The sequence below is a fragment of the Chlamydotis macqueenii genome, chromosome 18, assembly GCF_036417535.1.
Source record: "Chlamydotis macqueenii isolate bChlMac1 chromosome 18, bChlMac1.mat, whole genome shotgun sequence".
In the NCBI taxonomy this organism is placed as follows: domain Eukaryota; kingdom Metazoa; phylum Chordata; class Aves; order Otidiformes; family Otididae; genus Chlamydotis; species Chlamydotis macqueenii.
The window spans coordinates 3,475,675-3,496,866 of record NC_141573.1 but is presented as its reverse complement, the minus strand read 5'-3'; the positions used below and the strand labels follow the sequence as shown (position 1 = coordinate 3,496,866).

The window sequence follows — 21,192 nt, the reverse complement described above, 5'->3', positions numbered from 1 at the left end:
TATCCATTCTTAAAGGAATAAAAGCAAGGAAACTGAGGGCTGGGGGCAACGCCGCTCAAACCGCCATTAGACACGCTAGGAACGGACGCTTTCTGACCCAGGCCTGACAGACCCAGGAGCATTCAGTACCCAGCAGAGCGACCGCGGAGCAAGGGCCAGCATCGACCGCCTGCCAGACAACTCAACGTCTCAGGCAGGTCCTACAGCCTGTCGAATGCTGCGCTGCCAAACCTGCGCCGACACCGACACTGCCCGGTAAGGTCAGACTGCAATCCCCCGGAACGCCATGCTTACACACGGTGCCTCTCCCAGCCTTGGCTCTGCACTGCAAAACAGGAAATAATGTAACAGCGTTTCGTCATTAGTGCTTGAAGGCGTTCCTAAATTTGGGGATCCTTTCATATCACGTTAACCTTCTACTGCCATGAAGCATTTCAGATGTATCCAGCACCTACAGCAACTGAACTGCGCTTACACGCAGCACAGGGTCACCTGCAGAACCCCCTCCTGACCAACAACCCAACACACAGCGCTGGTCAAGCACAAGAAACTTACGTTCCAACACATTCAATGCTCCATGAAGAGGGCCAGAGTCTTCCTACGTCGCACGTCATAAAAGTTCCTCTTCCTTAGAAGATAAGCATAAAAAAAAGGCCGTAATGTCACAACAGACAGCGCAGGGGGGCCTAGGTTATTTTTAGCTGAGACCAGTTGACTGTTGTAGTTCAGAGTGTCTTTTGTTGAGTAAGAAAAGAAAATGGATCTGACAGTAAACAAAGGAAAAATATGGAGGTCACATTGAAATTAATTATATACTGTTTTCTAATTGTAATATTAAATGACTACTATTTGAAAAATTTAAAAAAAAATTGTTTCTGAATGCATTTCTAAAATATTTTTTGTATACGCTAAAATGACTGTTAGTGGCAAAGCAAAATACGAGAAGTTGAAGACTGCAATTTAATAATTGCATTTTTGATGCAAATAGCATCATACAACGCTTTAATGAAATTAATCAGTACAAACTACTTTTCTCTTATTGCTAATAATAAAATAAGAGTAACAAAAAAAATAACAGTCTTCCTAAAGACTCAACAAGAACTAGAAGGAAATACTTCATTTCAAATAAAATCTGAATAGTGAAAAAGTGGTGAAATATAAACCTGAAATTTTTCAAATCCCTGCAAAACAATATCCTGTGAAAATTCTAGTTTCTTGGAATACATTCCTTCTTGAAGTTTGATATTTGAAGTGTTCTAAAAACACAGAAGATGTGTAGCCAAGTGCAAACCCAGCCGTGCGTACGCTCCAGGAACGATGCCTGCTGCCCCGCAGAGGATGCCCAGGCAGGCTCCCAGCTCTCGCCCTCTGCCAAGGCTTCTCCTCTTCTCTCTTCCTGTTTCTCCTCTCCTTCTCCTACGTTTTCACATAAATAACTACCACGACGGCATAAATTTAGGGCGGGTAAACTCTTGCCAGGTGCAAATCCCTTCCAGAGCGGCAGAGAATTAGCCCACACAAGTTTCACAGCTGAGGCTGGAACTGTCTGGGCGCCAGAGGCAGGGCAGGGCAAGCCAGGGCATTTTGGACCGAACTCTCCTGCCCCACTGCTCCAGGCTCAGCACAGCCCGCCGAGGAACCACGCTGGTACGCAAGCACTCGCCATCTCCAAGAGAAGTTATGTACCCTCCCTCGAGCCACTAAACTAGAAAGAATCTGAATCAAATTGAGGTCAAAGACAGAGCCGAAGATGGAAAAGGTGCTCCAGGACGAAAGAAGCAATGTCAGTAAGTGCAAATTCTGCCAGAACTGTGAGAGTTTATACCTATGTAATATGCTGTATTCTTAATACATCTGTTTTAGTCCATCAGTTTTAAATAAGGAAACATCCCAAAGATGGTGATAGCATGCTGAATTTCTTGCTATCTGCAGAAATTCATTACTATAAATAGTTTTTCCAGGCTTTTTAAGACACAGCTGTACCAAGTTTCCACCAGAATCAAAATCACTGAGACACTGATTTATTGCATCTTTGTCTATTTCACAAAGGTTGTGACAGCATCCCACCACATTCTCATTTTTTTCCTGAAGACACCCTGGTCACACATTTAAATCTTATTCTCTTTAAAGATGGAACACCATCTGCAACAAGCTTTTTAAATAAACAGAATCCAGGAGTGATAACAAGACTCTGTTAGAATGACTGGATAAACTTTTGCTGTGTTAATCATAACCCAAAACCAGTGGAGAAGAATTCTGGATTTCAGAAATACAGCACAAACCACACTCTAACCTTCACATATGTTTGCCTCTTCAGCCCTTACTGATAACCTTTCGGCTGCAAACAGTGATTTAACAAAGCCAAGGTAGTAGACACTCTTGGTATCCATAAGAATTTGCAAAAAAAAATCTCAGACCAGCATGGGTTAAGTCTTGTAATGGACTAAAACAGAAGCAGCAGTGCACTGACTTTCCAACCTAAATAGATAAAATCTTTTAACTATGAAATCAGAATTTAAATTCACACCTGTCAAGAAAGTGATGAAATGACAATACTGGAACAATGACAAGCTTGGGTCTGGCACGGGCAGGGTTGTTGCAGTTTACAGAAACTCATCACAGAACTGAATTAACGCCAGCTAAATTGATGATCTTAGGAACAGGTTACCCAGGAGCAAGCAACCATTGAGAAAGGTATCCATTACACATTTGGTCTCATTTAAACAACCCTTCAGTCATGTGGCGTGCTACAGAAGGCAAAAAAAAAGAGGTTTAGAAGAGAATATATTTCCCCATCAGAAAACTAAATGGAAGAGGCAAGATAAAATAACTCATTTTTTCAGGTTTAACAAGTCATAAAAATAATTCCTCATTGAAAGCCCAAATTAACTTGACTCTGCTTGTAGACAATGACCTCCTCTACAATATTCTGCTTGAAAAACCACAACTTCCCACCAGTCAGAAAACCCACACCTTCTTCTGCAGAGTGAAGAGCGAGGGCTCGCACGGGCGCAGCTCGGCTCATCAGCGCGGTACAGACAGCTGTATCACCGCTCTGCATCGCATCTTCTGTTCTCACACTGACTGCCTCAACATCCAAACTCCTCAGGACAAGGATTCTTACAAAGCATAAATACATCTTCGCACAAGACTGTACAGCAATGGTGAAAACCAAGAAAAAAAGCCCTGTATTGCATGTTTATCTCATATCCTTGATTCTGACACAATCTGTGTAACCTGAGTGCTGCTGAACATCACTGGTTTACACGTGGAGACAGTATCGGTCTAACACACAAGTGAGACTCAGCGCAGCTACATTTTTAATGTTTGGGAGAGAATTAAATCAACCACAGAAACGCAGAGTGCTACTGTCTGAAGACAGCATTTAGAAAAGCCAGAGCCATTTTTAGTTCAGAATTCCATAAGCATGTTATGATCTGCGAGTCCAAGGGTATGCATAGAAGGATAATAAGTGAGACCAGAACATCTGGATCTGTGATAAATTTCTCCCTTTTAAACATATCAGTAATCTGCAAGTAAAAAGTTGTGTTATCAGAGATCTTGGTACTTTCTCAGGAGACAGCATGGAGATTTTTTTTTTTAACCCTAAAATAAAACATCATCTTCACAAATGGCTCTTTTCATAAAAGTAATCTGGAGACACAAGTGCAATTTTAAAAACCACACTGGTTTAGTGCATTCTCCTAGAGAAGCTTAGAGTTTCCAATCAACACAAAAACCATTTTGGACACAGCTGTTCTGAAGCTGGGAAAACTTTGACATTTTAAATTGTTCAACAGAATCTTTGTGTAAACTGGTCTCATGAGATGACTTAATAAATAAGATATACAGAGAGGTCTCCACATCCCAACTTGACCTGAAAAGAATTCATATTTTAAAACCAGCACTGATTAATTTTAGAACTATTATGCAGATACTACACGAATTAAATAATAACCAGTGTTCTACCTCTCCTAAAATCAAAGTCCAAAATACGCATTAGCAAAAAGATTTTTTCTATTTTCAGTCTGAAATTTTTGCAGAATTCATTATCACGAGTGCTGAAAGAAACTGATGTCTTATCTTGTGTTAACAAGAAATACCGAACTCATTACCTTCCTTCATGGCTTTCACTTCAAGTGCCACATCAATGCTTCGCAAAGTTCTAGTGCTGTAATTGCCACTACGCTTTTAAGACCAGGTAAGCGAGGCTTGCGGCACTTGTGAGAGAGAGCCTGAGACGGTGGGGAAGGGGAAAGGCCGGGAGCGCTTGCATCGGGGCGACGTGGTAGGCAACTTCAGAATTAGGACATGCTGTTACAAAACACAGTGGGACATCCATTTCTAAGCGCAGACATGTGGCCATGAAAAGCATCCTCATGGCAACATGGATTATGTCATTAAAACAAATTAATAAAATATCGAAGTTGAGGGCTAAGCAAATGTTAAAGGGTTGATTCATAGTCTTAATGCTTTGCTTTTGAATGCAGAAATTAACACAGCATTTCTTCAAAAATACGGAAGCAACACACCCGGTGAAGTCAAAACTAAACCTAGACTTACAAGAACTGAAACCTGTGAGCTTTAACTCCTGTAAGCTTTAGCTCTTGGAAAGCCACACACACATTTAGGCTCCTGCCCACCAAGCTGCACACAGGCAGATTTCAAACTCACAGAAAACACGAACAAACTACAGAATTCACTTATGCAACAGTCAGAGAAACAAAACAGTTGGAGAGAAGCCACACGAGCCCAATTCCAACTGGGTCTGCTCAGATTTCTGAAAAGAGCTCATTCACATGGTCCATGCTCCCTTGTTCAGCACAGCTGTTTCTGAGGCCACTCCCCACTCTAGTGATGTTTTTCCCATCCTATTTCACAAAAGACTTCAACATATTTCCAACAGATGCGTTTTGTACTCCAGTAATTTAGTGATATTTCCTGATGACTAGTTAACACAAAAGCTGTAGCTGGTTGATCCAAAGATTGCATCTGTTACCCTGCATCTCACCATCAGGTCAGAATGAATTTCTAACTGCAGAAAGAGATAACACAGAAGAATAAATTACTCTGGTTTTAAGCCTCAATCTAGGAACAAATAATTTGCCCATGCAACAAGAGCTAGAATTAAGGGCTCAATTTTTTTCAAAATAGACTATAACAGGAAAAAAAAAACCACACAAAAAAAACCCAAAACACCTGAAACGTTTTGTTATCAATATTAGGAATAGCACAAAAGAAAATACCTCTTGATCATTTTCCCAAGCAAGATCATTCTCCTTCCCACCACCCATATGATTTCTGTCATCTTCTTAATTTAATTAACTGGGTATAGCAAAATAACCTGAATGGAAGAACTCATTTGCCCTGAAACTCAATGGGAACTACAAACAGGACTTTGTTCAAGGAGCAAGTTCCTCCTACCACAACACACATCCCCGAGCCATTGCCTGAGCTCTCCTTACGCACAATACCACAACAGGAAAGTTACAGATTAGGTGACGAGGACTTATCTGCTGAGAACAAGTTTTAAGTATGTCATATTCTGCTCCATTGATAACTATATTCTAAAATAAGAGGGGGAGAAATGAAAACAAATAACTATCTCGGTATCATTAAGCCTGGCAGAACTCTGCTGAGAAAGAACACTGTAGGCTTTTCCTAACAGGATCAGCACTGTGTAGCACAGCAAAATCATCCAAATGATTTCCCACAGCGTAGTTACGCATTATACACGCACAGGGGATGAAGCCATTCTATGAGTTACGTAGGAAGGAAGAGCTCCATCTTCTCACTACTGCTTCTTAATTACTGTTCTTGTGTATAACGAGGATTTTTTTTTTTTTTTGCATGGTCAGTAAGTTGGCCACTCTCTCCTGATGAGGAGAGCCATTATGAGTATAATTTAAATTATATCAACTAGTTATATGACATAATATTTTTATGTATAATTTTCAAAGATATTGTCATGCTAATACATTGAAATTTCACTACTGAGCCCAAGCAAATACTTTCCACATCAGAAAAATACATCTGGACAGTGAAAGGATAATACGTGCACGTATCAGCACACCTAGTGTCTCTCCAGGCTACCAAACCTTCTGTATCAAGGACATGTCACTTTACTAAGTATTGATGCAGAATTCTGCAAAATATTCTGAGGCTTCAGTTATTCAGAAGATCTCTGCACTGCAAATAAAAATAAGTATTAAAGCCTGTACTATTAACTAGGGATTAAGGTCAGAGCCCAACAGAAGTTCCGTGCAGAACAACGTAATAGTCGTTCATTGACCGCGATACTTATCCACTCGTACAAAGCGGCTTGCAAGATTCAGGCTTTAAAATATTAAGAACATTTATTAGCTCAACATGAATACAATCCTCCACTCTTACAAAGCGCAGCTCCAACTGCAGAACTGACATGAGCTGTGTTTTGGAAGTTCTGGAAATACATCAGTTATGCTACCTGCTGGCCAACCTAGTTTCCGTTCTCTACAGTTCACGTTTGATGGTTCTAAGATTAACCCTACTGATTTTATCACCAACTTCCTTTTCATTTTGCCATGTTAAATGTCAAATGATCCACATGTCTGACACTGCCCTTTTAATTATTACAACAAAAGCTTAAAGATGATACACACATCCCTCCTCTCCTTCAAAGCAAGGCTCAGTAAAACTGGCAAAGGTAAGAATTCAAAGGTCAATATTTGCATAAGTTGAACAAAAGCCAAGAAAAAGCAAGATTTATTTAAAATTTAATTCTACAGTAAGTTCTACAATTAGTACTCTTCCTAATGTATTGATTTAAATCACAAAATAACCTCTGTAGGTAGTGTTTAGGACTTCATTAAAATTTACTGAGAATATTTATCAATGCTTTTGGCAGGCTTGTTTATAAAAACCTGCACAAACTCAGTTAGACCTCGCTAACACATTAATGATACATGATGAAGTCTTTTATTCCCTTCATCAATCTTCAGCTACACATTTACTTAAATAATCAATAGTCCAAAATTACGACGTGTCCATAAATTCATGGCCTTGCATCAACAAATTTGTTCACTCAATATTACTAACAGGAGGTCTCAGTCACTGTCAGTCACATTAATCTAACCACCCACATTTTATTGTTCCGTCATCAGGATTCAAAAGCACTTAAGGTGACAGTGGCAGTAAAAAGCTTTGGGACTTCACATGCCCATTAGAGCGACGAGATTGTTTAAAAACCGGAGCCGTAGTTGCAGCATATGATTATAAATACGCACAACATCACAGAACCAGAGAGAAGTTCAAGGCACAGGCAGGAAAGAAAAGAATCTGAAGTCAAAGACCTTCTGCAGAAGCCAGGAAAGGGATGCAATGGTGACAAAGGTTTGCTCTCCCTCTTCCCAATATAGAAACAGCTCCATTATAAAGTATTTCACAGTGTTCTTATTACATTTCCTATTCTATTAATAAAAAAGGAAACCTGTACTAGGACAAGGCATACTGAGCAAAAAGTCAAAGTCAAGCATATCTGCGTTGTTCCATCTGTCCCAGATACGGTGTCCTAGTTGATGGACTTTCAGGAGTAGCCTGAAACCAATGGACCTTGCTGCCGAGCATCCAGACCCTTAGGAACTATGTACAACGTTTGCTGCCATGAAACGATGATGCAGCTTATACCAAATTACGAATAAAACACAAGCCTTAACTATATACATTATATATAATATAATGTATCTGTATTCGAAAGTGAAAGCTACACCTCATCTTGTACCAGGTTTAATAATATCAGCACAATTCTGGTTTTGCGTTCAAAGAAATCCAAGCTTAATTAAACGAACAGAACTTTATACAAAGATGGCAACGAAACTGCTCCTCATTATACAGCATCAGGAAGCTGACACAAGACTTCAGTTTTGCAGAAATCTTAGAAATAAGATTGTACAGCCTACGAGATTTATCAGGCACACCTGGAGATCTGAGGCAGAACAAAACGCTTATAAGTACTACGCAGTGAAACAACCGGCAGTAGCGTACAGAACACCGGAGCGTAAAACCATCTCTGCAGCAGCACGCTGTGCAGTTGGCATAATGACTGTGCCATCTATTAGGAAATAATATCGCTCCTAAGAAAAATGTATAAAACACATCCACCACTTGCACTTTAAAACCCTCTTCAGCAACTACGCTGTTTTTCAATGCTCTTTTTCACAGGTAAATCAGGGATCTTACTGCACAGGCAATTCAGAAACTAACACTGAAGAATCTGTATTATTTACCCAAACATATAGGGCATATTGAGACAAGCAAATAGCAACACAAAAAAATAGATCACCATGAAAAAAACACCACCATTTTGCCCACAGATACACTGGGATAAGAGTGGAATTTTACTAATTTTTCATAGTTAACAAAATGCACTTTTATTCCCCAGGGTCTTCAGATGGTTGCAACAGTTGTGTTCATTTGTCACGGACATACAATGCCACGGAGACACCACAAAAAAGAGTTTTACTGAGCTGCACAAGTAGATTTATTGCGCCTTTACTGCATTTTAAAGGCTCACACCTGAGGATCTCCCAATAACATCAAAAGGAATTCTGAGCAATACCTATGCACCAAAAATATTTTAAACAAAACAATTTTATTTATGTTTCTCTCCCTTCATTCTGTAATTTTGCAACATTTCTCTCAATGGGGCTACACACATACAGAGGAACTGAAAATACCCACGCACGGGATTGTACCGATCGCTTTCTATGTTCGCATCCACTTGTATTAACAGAGAAGTTCCATCTTATAAAAAGATATCCAACAGATGTAATTTGTAAAAGTCGATGACAAGAAAGGAAGATATAAAACTGGCATACTTGGAATGCTCTCAAATTTAATTCATTTAAAGTAAAAGTTAGCAAACAAGGTAAGAGCAATCCAAAATCTGACTAATTTTAGGGTGCATCACAAATTCAAATCAACTAACCTGCCACAATGGAAAAACTTGGGAAAAAAAATATATATATATATCCTTATAGTCAATTCTGTTGCATTAGTCTATTTCTATATTTATTGTAACATGATCATTTTTTAACAATTCCTCTGAGGCAAACAAATTCAGGGAACAGTTAGGTTAAAATCCATTTATTCCTTAAAACTCTGGAACAGGAAAAAATAGAGATGCCCAGAACCTGTCATCAACTAGCAGGATGTCATCATCTTCAGACACACAAGAACTCTCTGTGGCTGAAGCTTGTGTGCAAAAAATGGAAAACTAGTTCAAGTACCAGGTACGAGAGAGCAGGAAACACTTCTGTGCCCAGAGAACCAGAAGATGCCATGGAAATGCACGCAGTGTGATACAGAAGCAGAAAGAATGATGCTGCAGGGACATACACTAGCTAGGAAAAGCAATCAACGAGGGGGGGGCGTTTCGCACTTTCCAAAATTCTGTTTCAGCTTATCTGCAGAGGAAAGTGATAACAATGCAGATCATGATTACTAACAATAATGTCCGAGGAAACAAAAACTTTTAAAATTAACCCACTAAAACACTAACACACACAATAGCTTTCCATGGACAAGGCTTATTTCTGCACTCTTTGCCAGAACAGAAACATTCACCTTTTTTAACATTAATGACCAATTGCTTGAGGGCAAGACCACTTTGAAATGGATTCTGGCTGATGTCTTGGTGAGAAAAGAACGAAATAAAAACCCGACACAGACCAGACGCTGAAAGAAGATAAACTATTCTTCCAGTTCATCCTTGTACACGAATAATGTTTTGTTTACTAAGGAACCAAAATAACACATTTAGCACGCATTCCAGAGAAGCTGAAAAAGCTATTAATTTTAAATGAGAATGAAGAGCAAAACATCCACGCTTTGGAAACAGAGATACATTCAGAACAAAGTTCAACACTCTTTGAAATCAGAATTTCTCTCTTCAGCCTGTACACCTTTTCGCATGTACTCTTCCCACATTTAACAGTACAATATGCAAGGACAGTATCTGATCCACTTTGAGTCACTACTTATATTTTTTAACATGTACTAAGGAGACCCACTCATGTACGTTATTAGCGGTTTTGAAATCCAAGCATACAGAACCTCAATTTCTAAACATCTGATTCTTAGAGACTTAAAAGTTGAAAAAGGTTGATTAATTGGTACCAAAATTCATTACACTAGCATTTTAAGGATCACTTGGAGGGGAAAAAAAAAACCAAACAAAAAAAAACCAAACCAATCACAATCTTCATAAATTTTTTCTCCAGAATAAAAATTGCAACTTCCAACTGCAATTACAAGCCTCATTTATCTGTACGCAAATGCTTGCAACACGTACAACGTTAATAGCTTTGTACAATTCTTCTGATGGAAGCTAAAGGAAAAAAGGGGCAACGGCTGCAGCTCCAGTTAAAAATCATAATTTTGTTCGGTGAACATGGGTTATTTTCTTAACAAAAAAAAAAGAAAACAACTTGACAATTATTAGATAAGGTAAATAAAGCCTTGAACGTGCCGCACGAGCTGCTTGCGTTGACCGTTGTCCATTCAGAGACACTTCTGACAGTGTCAAAACCTATACACGTGATTGTAAATGAAGAGTAAGTGTTTTTCTAAATCTTGACTGGCCATTATATAGAGACAAGCATTAACTGGAATTTTGCAGCTTCATCTTCAAAACTAAAAAGTAGCAAATTAAGAGAGTAACAATGACCATATTTTTGTTGTTTCTGGACAAATTTGCATTTTAAGTAAAAAAAAAAAGTATTTCTGCACCAGTCTAAATAAATTATTTTTTTAAAAAAGAGACATTTTATAAACAATGGAGGACAGACAAAAATAATAATTCTAATAAGCTTCTACACTTACAGGGACATACTCCAGACTTCTAATAAAGCTCATTTCATGAAAAATTTTGTAATAAAGACAGGAATGCGATTTCAAAATCTACAGGAAGTCACTAGAAGATATTCTGAAAAAAAGGCCTATGTGTCTGCAGCACCTTACAGTCTCGGTTACGTAATTGCAGAAAGGAACCCAAAACTGTCATGTAAATTGAATTACAATTAAGAGATCGGAGTAAATGACAATGAAATCCACAGGAAGATACGTACGTACATGTTCAGCTGCCTGATTTACAGGGTAACTTATGAATCACGTTTATAGAAGGCAGTATTATTCACAAATAGCTGCAAGTGAAAAATTAACAGCTGATAACCAACTCTCAAGCACTCCCAGCCTCTACAAGTCTTCAACAAGCACTGCTGAAATGAGTTAGAATTATAGCGTTCAGCATCCACAGGAATCTAAAAACACTTAAAGGGTAGTTCCTGTAATTAATTACACACAAGAGAGTCATTCAGTCTTAGGCTTTCACGCTTTCTACTGCAGATGTAAAAGCTGAGGAACTCAGCCTAAAGTATTTATTAAATAACTTATTATTTTTACCTTTCACCCTAAAGAGAAACACCCTGCAGAAACAAACATAAAAGAAATAATTATCAGTGCATTCCAACAGGGAAGATCTGTTTTCTTCATCTTTCTCCAACTTTCTTTCCAGCATTTCATTAAATTCCGCTCACGGCATAAGTCGCTGACATCTGAAAAACTTGTATAAAATTAACACCGTATGAGGCTGCGTATCAGCGCTTGATGTGCAGGATTACACCAAAGCAGAGAGGAAAATAAAGAATAGGCCAAACTTTATCTTGCCCAGGACTCGAACTGGTTTATCTGTCAACTCGCAATGAGCTATCACTCCTACATGTTTAATTAGAAGCTGAAGAGCTTCACAGAATTGCATCCAGGGCACTGGAACAGTCACTTTCTTGTAAGCGGAACACGCTGCTGGGATATCCAACTGATTCAAGTAAACAAAACAAAACTTAACATGTGAGAAGTGTGGGAAGGGTGAAGACAGTTTTGCCCTTGAAATGTGATACAAGAAAAAAAAAAAAAAAAAAAACACAAAAAAACCCAACCTTTTTCTGCAAGATGAGATTTAATTATGTTCCAGTTTTGATGAGCACAGTGTCACCAAGGAAATTTTATTTAAAAAAAAAAAAAAAAAAAAAAAAAAAGAAGTGCAGCAGCATATTTCTCTATTTATCTGTCATGTTCTATGTAGAGTGAATTGTATATTTAGTGAATGGTGTATTGTGCATCTATTTGATATATAGATTTTCTTTTTTTTTCAATGTGCACGATTGAGGTTCCTCACCAACATGAATACATGTATCTTCCCTCGTCTGACAAAGATGCCCTATTGCCCTTTCTGTAGAGCAGCGATGCTCAGAGACAACACATCCCCCTCCCCGCACAGGGCACAACTGCTGAAAGCGTAACCCCCATGTCTGCATTACCAAGTGACGCTCCAACAGGAACAGATCTGTAGAGGAAAACAGTGCTAAGAACTAGACACCCGTAGAGTCCACATTTCAGGGGTTTCACGGTGGATGAGCTGCGTGAACCCAACACCCTTTAGCACCTGCAGGACATTAGATGCGCTGCTGTAACGCAGCTCTGGTAGCATCCAACGGGAATCCACTTTGCGCGCTTCAAGGCCCCCCAGCAGCGCAAACCAGAGCGCTGGGAGAGCAGGGACGGCTGGCTACGCGTTTCCAGGGGGCTTTCCTGATCTGAACCAACACTGCAGTATTTGCACTCGTTAAGAGTCAGGAGTTTCATCTGCGTCTGTCAATGCTGTTCTCAGTAAAAACTTGGAGCATGGGTGATTTCTCAAAGATGTCTCGGAGTTCAGCGGCGGGGACAGGAACAGAATTTTGACTTACACTGGTATCAGGTAATTAACAGGACTGTTATGGGACATATGTTGCAAAGGGAAGGGACAGCCGAAGGAGGGGAAGAACAAATAAATAAAAGCTGACAAAACAAATGCACAGCAAACAGCATCTCTGCATGCTTATAATCTGTATGTCGGATTATCTGCAGATCATTAAAATTACTGTCCTTTGAGAAGGAGTCCACAGATACACAGTCCACAGATTGGGCTGAGGGCAAAAGTCCAACGGAAAGGACACAGCTGGCCAGAGGAATTGTGGAAACTGTCTGTGCACAGATACAATTTATGCTCCCAGGTTGGTTTTTTTGTTTGGTTTTTTTTGTTGGTTTTTTGTTTTTTTTTTTTTTTTTTTTGTTGGAGGGCATGTGTATGTGTTTGGTTTTTGCTGTGGGGGTTCCATTTTTGAACACATACCTCCAAGTGATATGCATGAAAACATATTAATGAGTCAGCTGCTTTCAGTCTATCTACACTAAGTTTCCGTTTCAGAAGATTTCATGCTGACCGTTAAGTTACGCAGAAAGCCTCAACAGTCAGACTCGCAGCGACTTCCATGGAATTCATTTCTCAGTCTCAGGCTTACAGAAATGTTGATGTGAACTGTAGCACATAACTAGCAAGTAATATAGAAAGTGCAAAGAAACCCACACACATTGTTCAAACTATGATCTGTAATATCCGACATTACCACAAAAATTATAACAATACAAGGGAAGCAGCTCTGGCATAGAGAGGGAAACTTACTTTGTATCTTATCCACCCTTTGGCAATAACATTTCCAAGTAAGGAAGAGAGAAAATGTTTTTTATGAGAAGGAACACAGCAATGCAATACATTTTTCTTGACTTTTTTTTTTTTTTTTTTTTGTTACAAGGGAACATTAAGATAGTAAAATGAACAAGAAACTGTTGGTACGGGAAACAACTATCAGGATGGAAAACCACAAACTAAGCCTGGATTCATACACAAGAAAGAATTAATTGTCCTGCTTCCAATATAAACATGTTATAGCAGAACTGAGGATCAATTAAAAACTGTCCATGTCAACCAGGCCACCGGAGTTCAGAGATTTCATTGGTTCAAAACTGCATTAAAAATTAGTTTCTTGACCACCTCTTTACAGAGACCTTTAATACAACATTTTAAATGAAAATCTATTTTTTTAAAAGAAGGAAGCATCAGTGGGTTCTTTAGTTTTTTCATCGTAGAAGAGAGGTCAAGAACTAGCAGGTAAAAGATAAACAACGCAGAGGAAATTAAGTGCCGGGTTATTGTGCCAACGTTATGATATTTACAAGGACAGTAAAAAAGAATAAAATCCAACCATTTCCATTTTCAGTGAAGGAGCTGCTACAGATGTCTAACCAGCCCAGAACCAGCAGTGTTGGGAAGCATACCTAGCACGGTACAAGCTATTCCAAAAAGCTTGCCACATCGACTCGAGACAAAATGCAACACTCGGAAAAAACAATCTGAAAATAAATCAAGGAAAGATGGGGGGGGGGGAAGTGGAAATAACAATAGTTGCACAGATTAGCTAAGCATTATCATCTTCTTTAATTGATGTATCTAATTTTCATTTATGTAAATTAGAAAATAAACATGAAACTCTTCCTTCGCTAGCTATTATCCTTAAGTCAAATGTTTCAAAGCTGAACTACAGCAGAGTATTGCACTTCAACAGACCCTACAGAAACCACGCCAAAGAGGGAAAACCTGCAGTTAATAACTACAAGTTTTGACCATTTGGGAGAGAATTAACAACAGGCTCTTCATCAGGAAGATGAGTTGATCATTTTTTATATTGCTGTAACTAAAAATATTTTCACCTCAAGGAACTTGCTGAGCCTTCAGTGCTGAACTTAAAGCAACCTCTAAACATACACAAACATACGTTCATACATAAACATACACAAACATACATACTTGAACATACATTCTTCATATCTTAGTGAATCACTGTTTGTTGTCCTCTGTGCACCAGAAAAAACTGCTCGTACAAATCAAACCAAAAGAAACAAATACAGGTTATACTCCGAGTGTAACAGTATCAAAAGAACGATGAAGCCACAGTTTAACTCTAAAGCTTGCTTAATTTAAAATTGCTTTCTTAAAAGAGGAACTTTCATACTGTGGCAGATTGAAAAAAATTTTAAATTATTCCAGTTTTCACATTCCTCTTGCAGTATTTCCAGGTGCACGTCAGAGAAAAGCTTTCAGCATTACAGACAACTTGCTGTCCTGCTTGACAAAGCAAAACAAAGCCATAACTCCCCAAAATAATCACGATGTTTTCACTACCACAAAGACAATCAACAGAAAACAGCAAAAACAAAACAGCAGAATAAGAACTCCTGTTTCAAAGCACAATGTTTTAGAATAGTTCACATTTGTATAAATCAACAATAGAACACAAATATCAAACAGCAAAACGCTTCCTAATAACAGGAGGCAGTGAAAATATATTCCTTAGGGGAAAGTTAATCCAGCTGAACTCTTCCAAGTTCATTTTCCAATTCACACATTACCAAAGACAGGCCCACGCTTTTCCACCGTTACTTCTTGACCCCGAACCCTCGCTCTGAAAAAGTTTCTTTCCTATAATGCAACAGAATTCTGCAGCCTCTCCGTGAAACAACACATCACAACTCAAAGCTGGAAAATTTAGTAGCCATTCTGAATATCTAGTATACACAGTAGCCAGCCACACTAGAACACACACACCAAGACAGACAAACTACCCCGGACGTGTACTGTCTCTTGCTAAGCATTTGCGCGGTAATAATGCAATTGCACCCTGAACCTCTGCCACGTTAAGGGCATCAAATTTATTGCCTTTTGCAAGTTTATAGGGATCCCATAAAAATAAGGGCGGCGGGGGAGGGAAGAATTTTGCAAAGCTTTCTCTTCAATTCCAAAGAACTCATTTAAATGTTTGTACGTAATGCTGAAGCTGAACACTGAGGCAGAAACAAGGAATTGAAATGAAAACCCAAAAATTATTACAGACAATTGAAAACATGTTCCAAGGCTCAAAGCAAGCCTGATGAAAAAGGATATTAATGGCCAAAAAAAAAAAAAAAAGATTGTTACAGTATAGCATTAAGTTTTAATTTAAATAAAATTTAATCATAAAAGAATAATCCTTTCTTTTGAGGGCATCTCTTAAAAATAAAACTAGAACTGCATTTTGTGTGGTACTTTTTAAAAGGAAGTTTTAAAGATATATAGAAACATACTGTGTTAGCTGCAACGTTTAATACTGCATAAACGCTAAGTTAGGACTTTTGTTTAATTAAAGAACTACTATTCATAGAATAATTGCAGTTTCTTAGAGTAGAAGCATCATTTGAGTCTGATTACGGACTGTTACGGCCCTTTCCTCTTCCCTTGGTGACAAAGGCCAGACAAATTTAAGACAACTTTGGAAATAATAAAGCCACCCACCTCTGAAACCTGCCTGACATCAAGTTTCTGTCTAACAGCAGATTTTACAACACTCTTGAAGACAGAGCTAAAAAGGTTTCTTATAATGGAAACTCTGACGGACCGAGAACTATAGTTATGCTAGGAGCTGTCACTGTAATAGTCTTTCCTTTCCTTCATGTCATACTGAAATTTCCATTTTATTCTTCATTTGTCATTCTTTTCTGCAAAGGTAGTCACTTAATTAAAGAAACTAAGGGGGTTTTCTTTTTTGCAACCTACCTTCTAGTTTCACACTTTAAAAAAAAAAAAAAAAATCTTCATGTTCTCACTAACGGGATCGCTACTTTGTCTTTCCAGCTTTAGCTGGTGACTTTTTAGATGAAACTTCAGAAAGCTGAACTGAAAAAAAAAATTGATTCAGCTGCTTAACTTTATCACAGAAGTTTTATTTTTCAAGACTAGTATCCCAAGAGTATGAACTCTGATTTGATCACAATTGAATTTGATGAATGATGGCAAAAAACCCCATTACTTAAAAACTTATTAGTGCACCAACAATAACGTGCTATAAACTACCTAAAATTTGAATAATTCTTGGAAATGTTGACTGTATAAGAATATAGACAAGAACACTGAATACAACAGTCTCCAAAGAGAAAATGGAGAACCTTGCTCTGATGCAAACAAAAGTCAGGTTTGAACGTTTTTCGATTCCTAAAAAGTATAACTTCCAAAGCATTTAAAAATAAATCAGGCTGCTCTACTGCTTTTTACTCTTGGTTGTGTTCATGCATGGTGTTCGGAGGGAAAATGAGACTGAATTCAAAGTTTTAGCTACCTTTATAAAGACATCAGACAAAATTATTCCTAGCTAACTAGAATTACAATGCCAGAAGGAATTCTGGACACAGAATCTAAACAACTGGGAATGAACTACTGAAATTGGATCTGTGGCTCAGCTCAGTGGATCACATCCAATTTGAGCCACTAGCTGCCTGGCGGGAAGACAGGAGAAAGTCAACATGGCGCAAAACTTAAGATAACGGTATCATTTAAATGCAGCCCTACTTATTTTCTGTATACTAATAAAAATCTGTAATGTACATCTGAATAATTCCTTAACTAGGAACCACCAAGCTATCCTGAATGGGATTCAGAAAATGCCATTCCACTGCCGACTGAGGACTACAGATTGATCTATAGCACTGCTCTGGATGTGATGAGTAGCAAAAAAAAAAAAAAAAAAATAATAATACTAACATCTTGAGACACAGAGGAAGCTGTATTTAAGATTCATGGTTGCATGCTGACCTTAATAAGGCATGCAATATTTTCACTAGATGTGTGTGTCTGCAAGTTTCTACTTGCAGAAAGAAAAATATTTATTGCAACATCTTTAAAAGGCATCATTCCTTCACATTCACTTTCTCAGAGGTTTAATTTCAAGAAGTATCAACTAACATCAACTTTCACAAAAATACCACAGAATCCATAATTTCACCAACTACTAAGTAAAAGCAACATTCAGGACAGTCAAATATGCTCTGAAGCATTAGCAAATAACCATTTAAAAATGTCATGAAAGAAATAACCAAAAGGCTAGCTAATGAGTACACAATGTACATCTGCAGGTGAAATGATAGGGAAGGAGGTGGGGGACCAGAAAGGGACAACAAAAAGCCTTATCCTAATTTGGTAAACACACGACACAAAAAATAACAATAGTTGGGTGTGGTTATTTTATGATTAAATGCTAAATAATTTAAAGAATTTGGCAAAAATACAGAACACGTAAGAATACAGCATATCATGCTCTGGCTTTTATGTATATAGCTATCTTCCACTATAGCAGCTTTCAGTTTCTCAAGGTTCACAGAATTTATTAAATCGGTGATTTTGTAGGGGTGGATTTTTCTGTAATTAAGTATTACATAAGACAGAAAAACGCTGCTTGTCCTAAAATGTAGTTCCGACCAAAGGTCCTCCTAAACATACAGCGTATGAAAATTAAAAACAGGGAGCTTGGGTTATGAAAAGAAGCCATATGACTAAAAAGTGAATCCATTTTCCAAAACGCCCACACAGACAAGAGCTTCTGATGTGAAAAATGGTCTCTGCAAAAGCTAAATTGCACAGATTATTTTCAGGAAAAGTTGGAAGCTGCACTACATGCAGATTACATGACATTAGCCATGATGAGATTTTTTTTTAAAAAAAAAAACCCTACTTTTTGTGTTATTACAGCATGAATGATTACTTGATTGTTCAATGTATATGATATAAATATCAATAGTTATTTAACTGAATAATTGTCTTCCTTTAGAATTTACATAGATGCTTGCTTAGTTTTTCCAGGCTTGTTTCCTTCTTGCTGCAGGCAAGTTTTGGCTGCCTTCAAAGTAAGATGCAACAACGTGTGCTAGCCAACAAAGCAGTTGTGGCTTACCTTGGCACTGAAATCCTTGTTTCCCAAATCCCCTGCATAAAAAAAAAAAAGAAAAAAAGAAAACCTGTCTTAGTGTGTTTAGTTCTAATTTTTTTCTCACTGATCTATAACAACATAAAATAGCTTCATATTAAATTACTTCAGATTTTGCTAAGACAGCAACAGATTTTAAAATATACAACACAGAACAGCCCACCCATTTCAAAGCAGAGAACAATAGTTGTCACCAGCTATGTAATTTCAGCTTCTGGCAACAATTTTTTTATTATTATTATTTTACAAGCTATTTTGGATCTACCATTATCATCATCTGTGATTATTGCATAATATTTCAACTCATTTAATGTCACACGTGTATTTAACAGCAATGTAAAATATTCCAAGTTCCAGCAAAGGCCCATAAAGCAAACCAGACTTAGTATTTAACCCAAATTTTAGGATTGCGTGCCAACGCCGTGACGTGTCTCAGCCAGACACCAGCCGTTCGTTGCATGGAAAGGAGGCAGGTTAAAGGTTTTGCTTGTTGCAATACAAATGAGAAGATGGGCCCATTGGTTTCATGTCGATTGTTCTTCCAGCTTCCTTGCTTCATTTCCATAACAAAATCTAATAATTCACCAGTGAATACCCTGACACACAAGCCTTGTAAGTGCTATCCAGAGCTCCAACATACATTATACCCCTAGCAAATTGCACTGTTGCTGGTTTTATTTATTTGTTTATCTTTAAGCATTCAACATTCTCTTTCCACAAAAATAAATGTTTTGAGTGTCCTCCCTATAAACATTTCTCTGCCTTTTCCCTCTTTGCGGAGTGTTTTTCAGTTGGAGAGCTGGAGCTGCTGGTGCTAAAAGACAAGTGAACCAAAGCCACGCACTGTAGAAGCCAGTCAGTAGGCTCTCTGCAGTGAGAACACGGAGTTTAACTATGAACTTGGCGGAAATGCTTTTTTTTTAACAATTATATCAACCATTGTATTTATTTAGAGAGGAGACAAAACCTTTAGTACGCTGTTACTTCAGGTGGCAGCTGAAATTGCACAGCTTCGAGCACTTCTGTAAATCTCTCCACAACAGTCTCTGCTTGGTAGGGCTACAAGCAGGCCTAAGCTGAGAAAGTCAGAAGAAATAAGAAATTGTTTGTTTACTCGGCAGCAGACGTGACTACGCTGTACTGTCGTTCTGCTGCTGTTATCTCTCGTCTTCAGAAAAGTAAAAAGCATGTCCTGGAAGCGTGCAAACGCAGCTGCAGGGAAGCTGACAGCAGGATGCAGAACATGAAACAGACTTTTAGATAATTCTTCATCCTTTTAAACAGACTTATTTGTTAAGAATGTTCCTGTGTTATCTACTCCAAAAGCACAGCCATTCTCCTGCGTTCGCGCTGAATTAATGCACTAACCAGCTGCAGCCCGCTCCCCCATCAGCTACAACGTATTTTAAGTAAAAGGTCTTTAAGAAAACATCAACGCTTCAGAAACAAAGCAGATCGGTGAAAGTTGTTTAAGAGGCACTTAGCTATTTTCGTAAATATTACCTGGTCAAATGTAAACTAAGAAAACAAATCCATTTGCGTAGTTCATTGAAAGGTTGTAATTACTGTTCCTTACACCTTACAGCATACGCTAATTGCCACATGTCATTTTGGAAATAGATGAAGCACTTTTTGTGGTCTATGGTGCTTATTCAAGAGTTGCCCATCTTCAAATGAGGAAATGAAACAAAAGTTTTCAAGCTGTCAGACGCTCATCTGACGAATGTTAAGAGCTTCCCCAGACTCACTAGCAAGACTCTCACCACCTGCCAGTTACAGGACATCCTTTCACTTTCAAATCCATCCTCTCATGACAGTATTCCATTTTTTTACTTGTGCTACTTAGCTGTACAAACACGGTCCAACAATAATCCTGCAGCGTTTTTTCACACCCCCTGATTCATTCTGGTTTAGATTAACTTGGAAGCAGTTTCTGAAGTTCTCTCACTTTTACAATATCAAACTTTGCAATTTTTTTTTTAAATAGTAAAAAATAATTTAAAAAATACACTCGAAAAGTTGACTTGTTTCTCCTTATTTCTTCTGCAGTCTACCCATCTCAGTTTTCCTTCCTTTCCTCTCCTTCCTTACAGTGTAAATGTATTTTAATCGTTTCTGGAACAATCACAGTCTTTTCTCCAGCACGCCAACCGAGGAAAACTCAAGAAGGCAGGCAAAGGTCTGTGCCCAGACGCATAAACACATCTGAAAAGAGCAAGACACTCGCCCACAGACAGAGCCAGCTGCGTGCAGACCCCTCTAGATCATTTACAACTTTGGCTGAAATAAATCACAGCTCGTTTTCAGCAGGGAAACCCGCAGGGAAAACTTCAGCCGCAGAGCAAGGCTGAGGCTCAGCCGCCGCTCGGGTTGGTGCGGGGGGAGCCCAAGCGCAGCGCTGAGCCCGGCCGGTGCGGGCAGAGCCTGGTCGGTGCGGGCAGAGCCTGGTCGGTGCGGGCAGAGCCTGGTCGGTGCGGGCAGAGCCCGGCCG

General features: G+C 38.6%; 1 protein-coding gene across 2 annotated transcripts in view; it reads right to left on the bottom strand.

The window, feature by feature from the left end:
• Positions 1 to 21,192, bottom strand: part of PRKCA (protein kinase C alpha) — a 157,453-nt gene that overhangs the window by 135,123 nt on the left and 1,138 nt on the right. For both annotated transcript variants that reach the window (XM_086762171.1, XM_086762172.1), the window contains exon 2: positions 18,669 to 18,700. In XM_086762171.1, the coding sequence (XP_086618297.1) occupies positions 18,669 to 18,700 (32 nt within the window). The remainder of the gene's footprint in view (positions 1 to 18,668; positions 18,701 to 21,192) is intronic.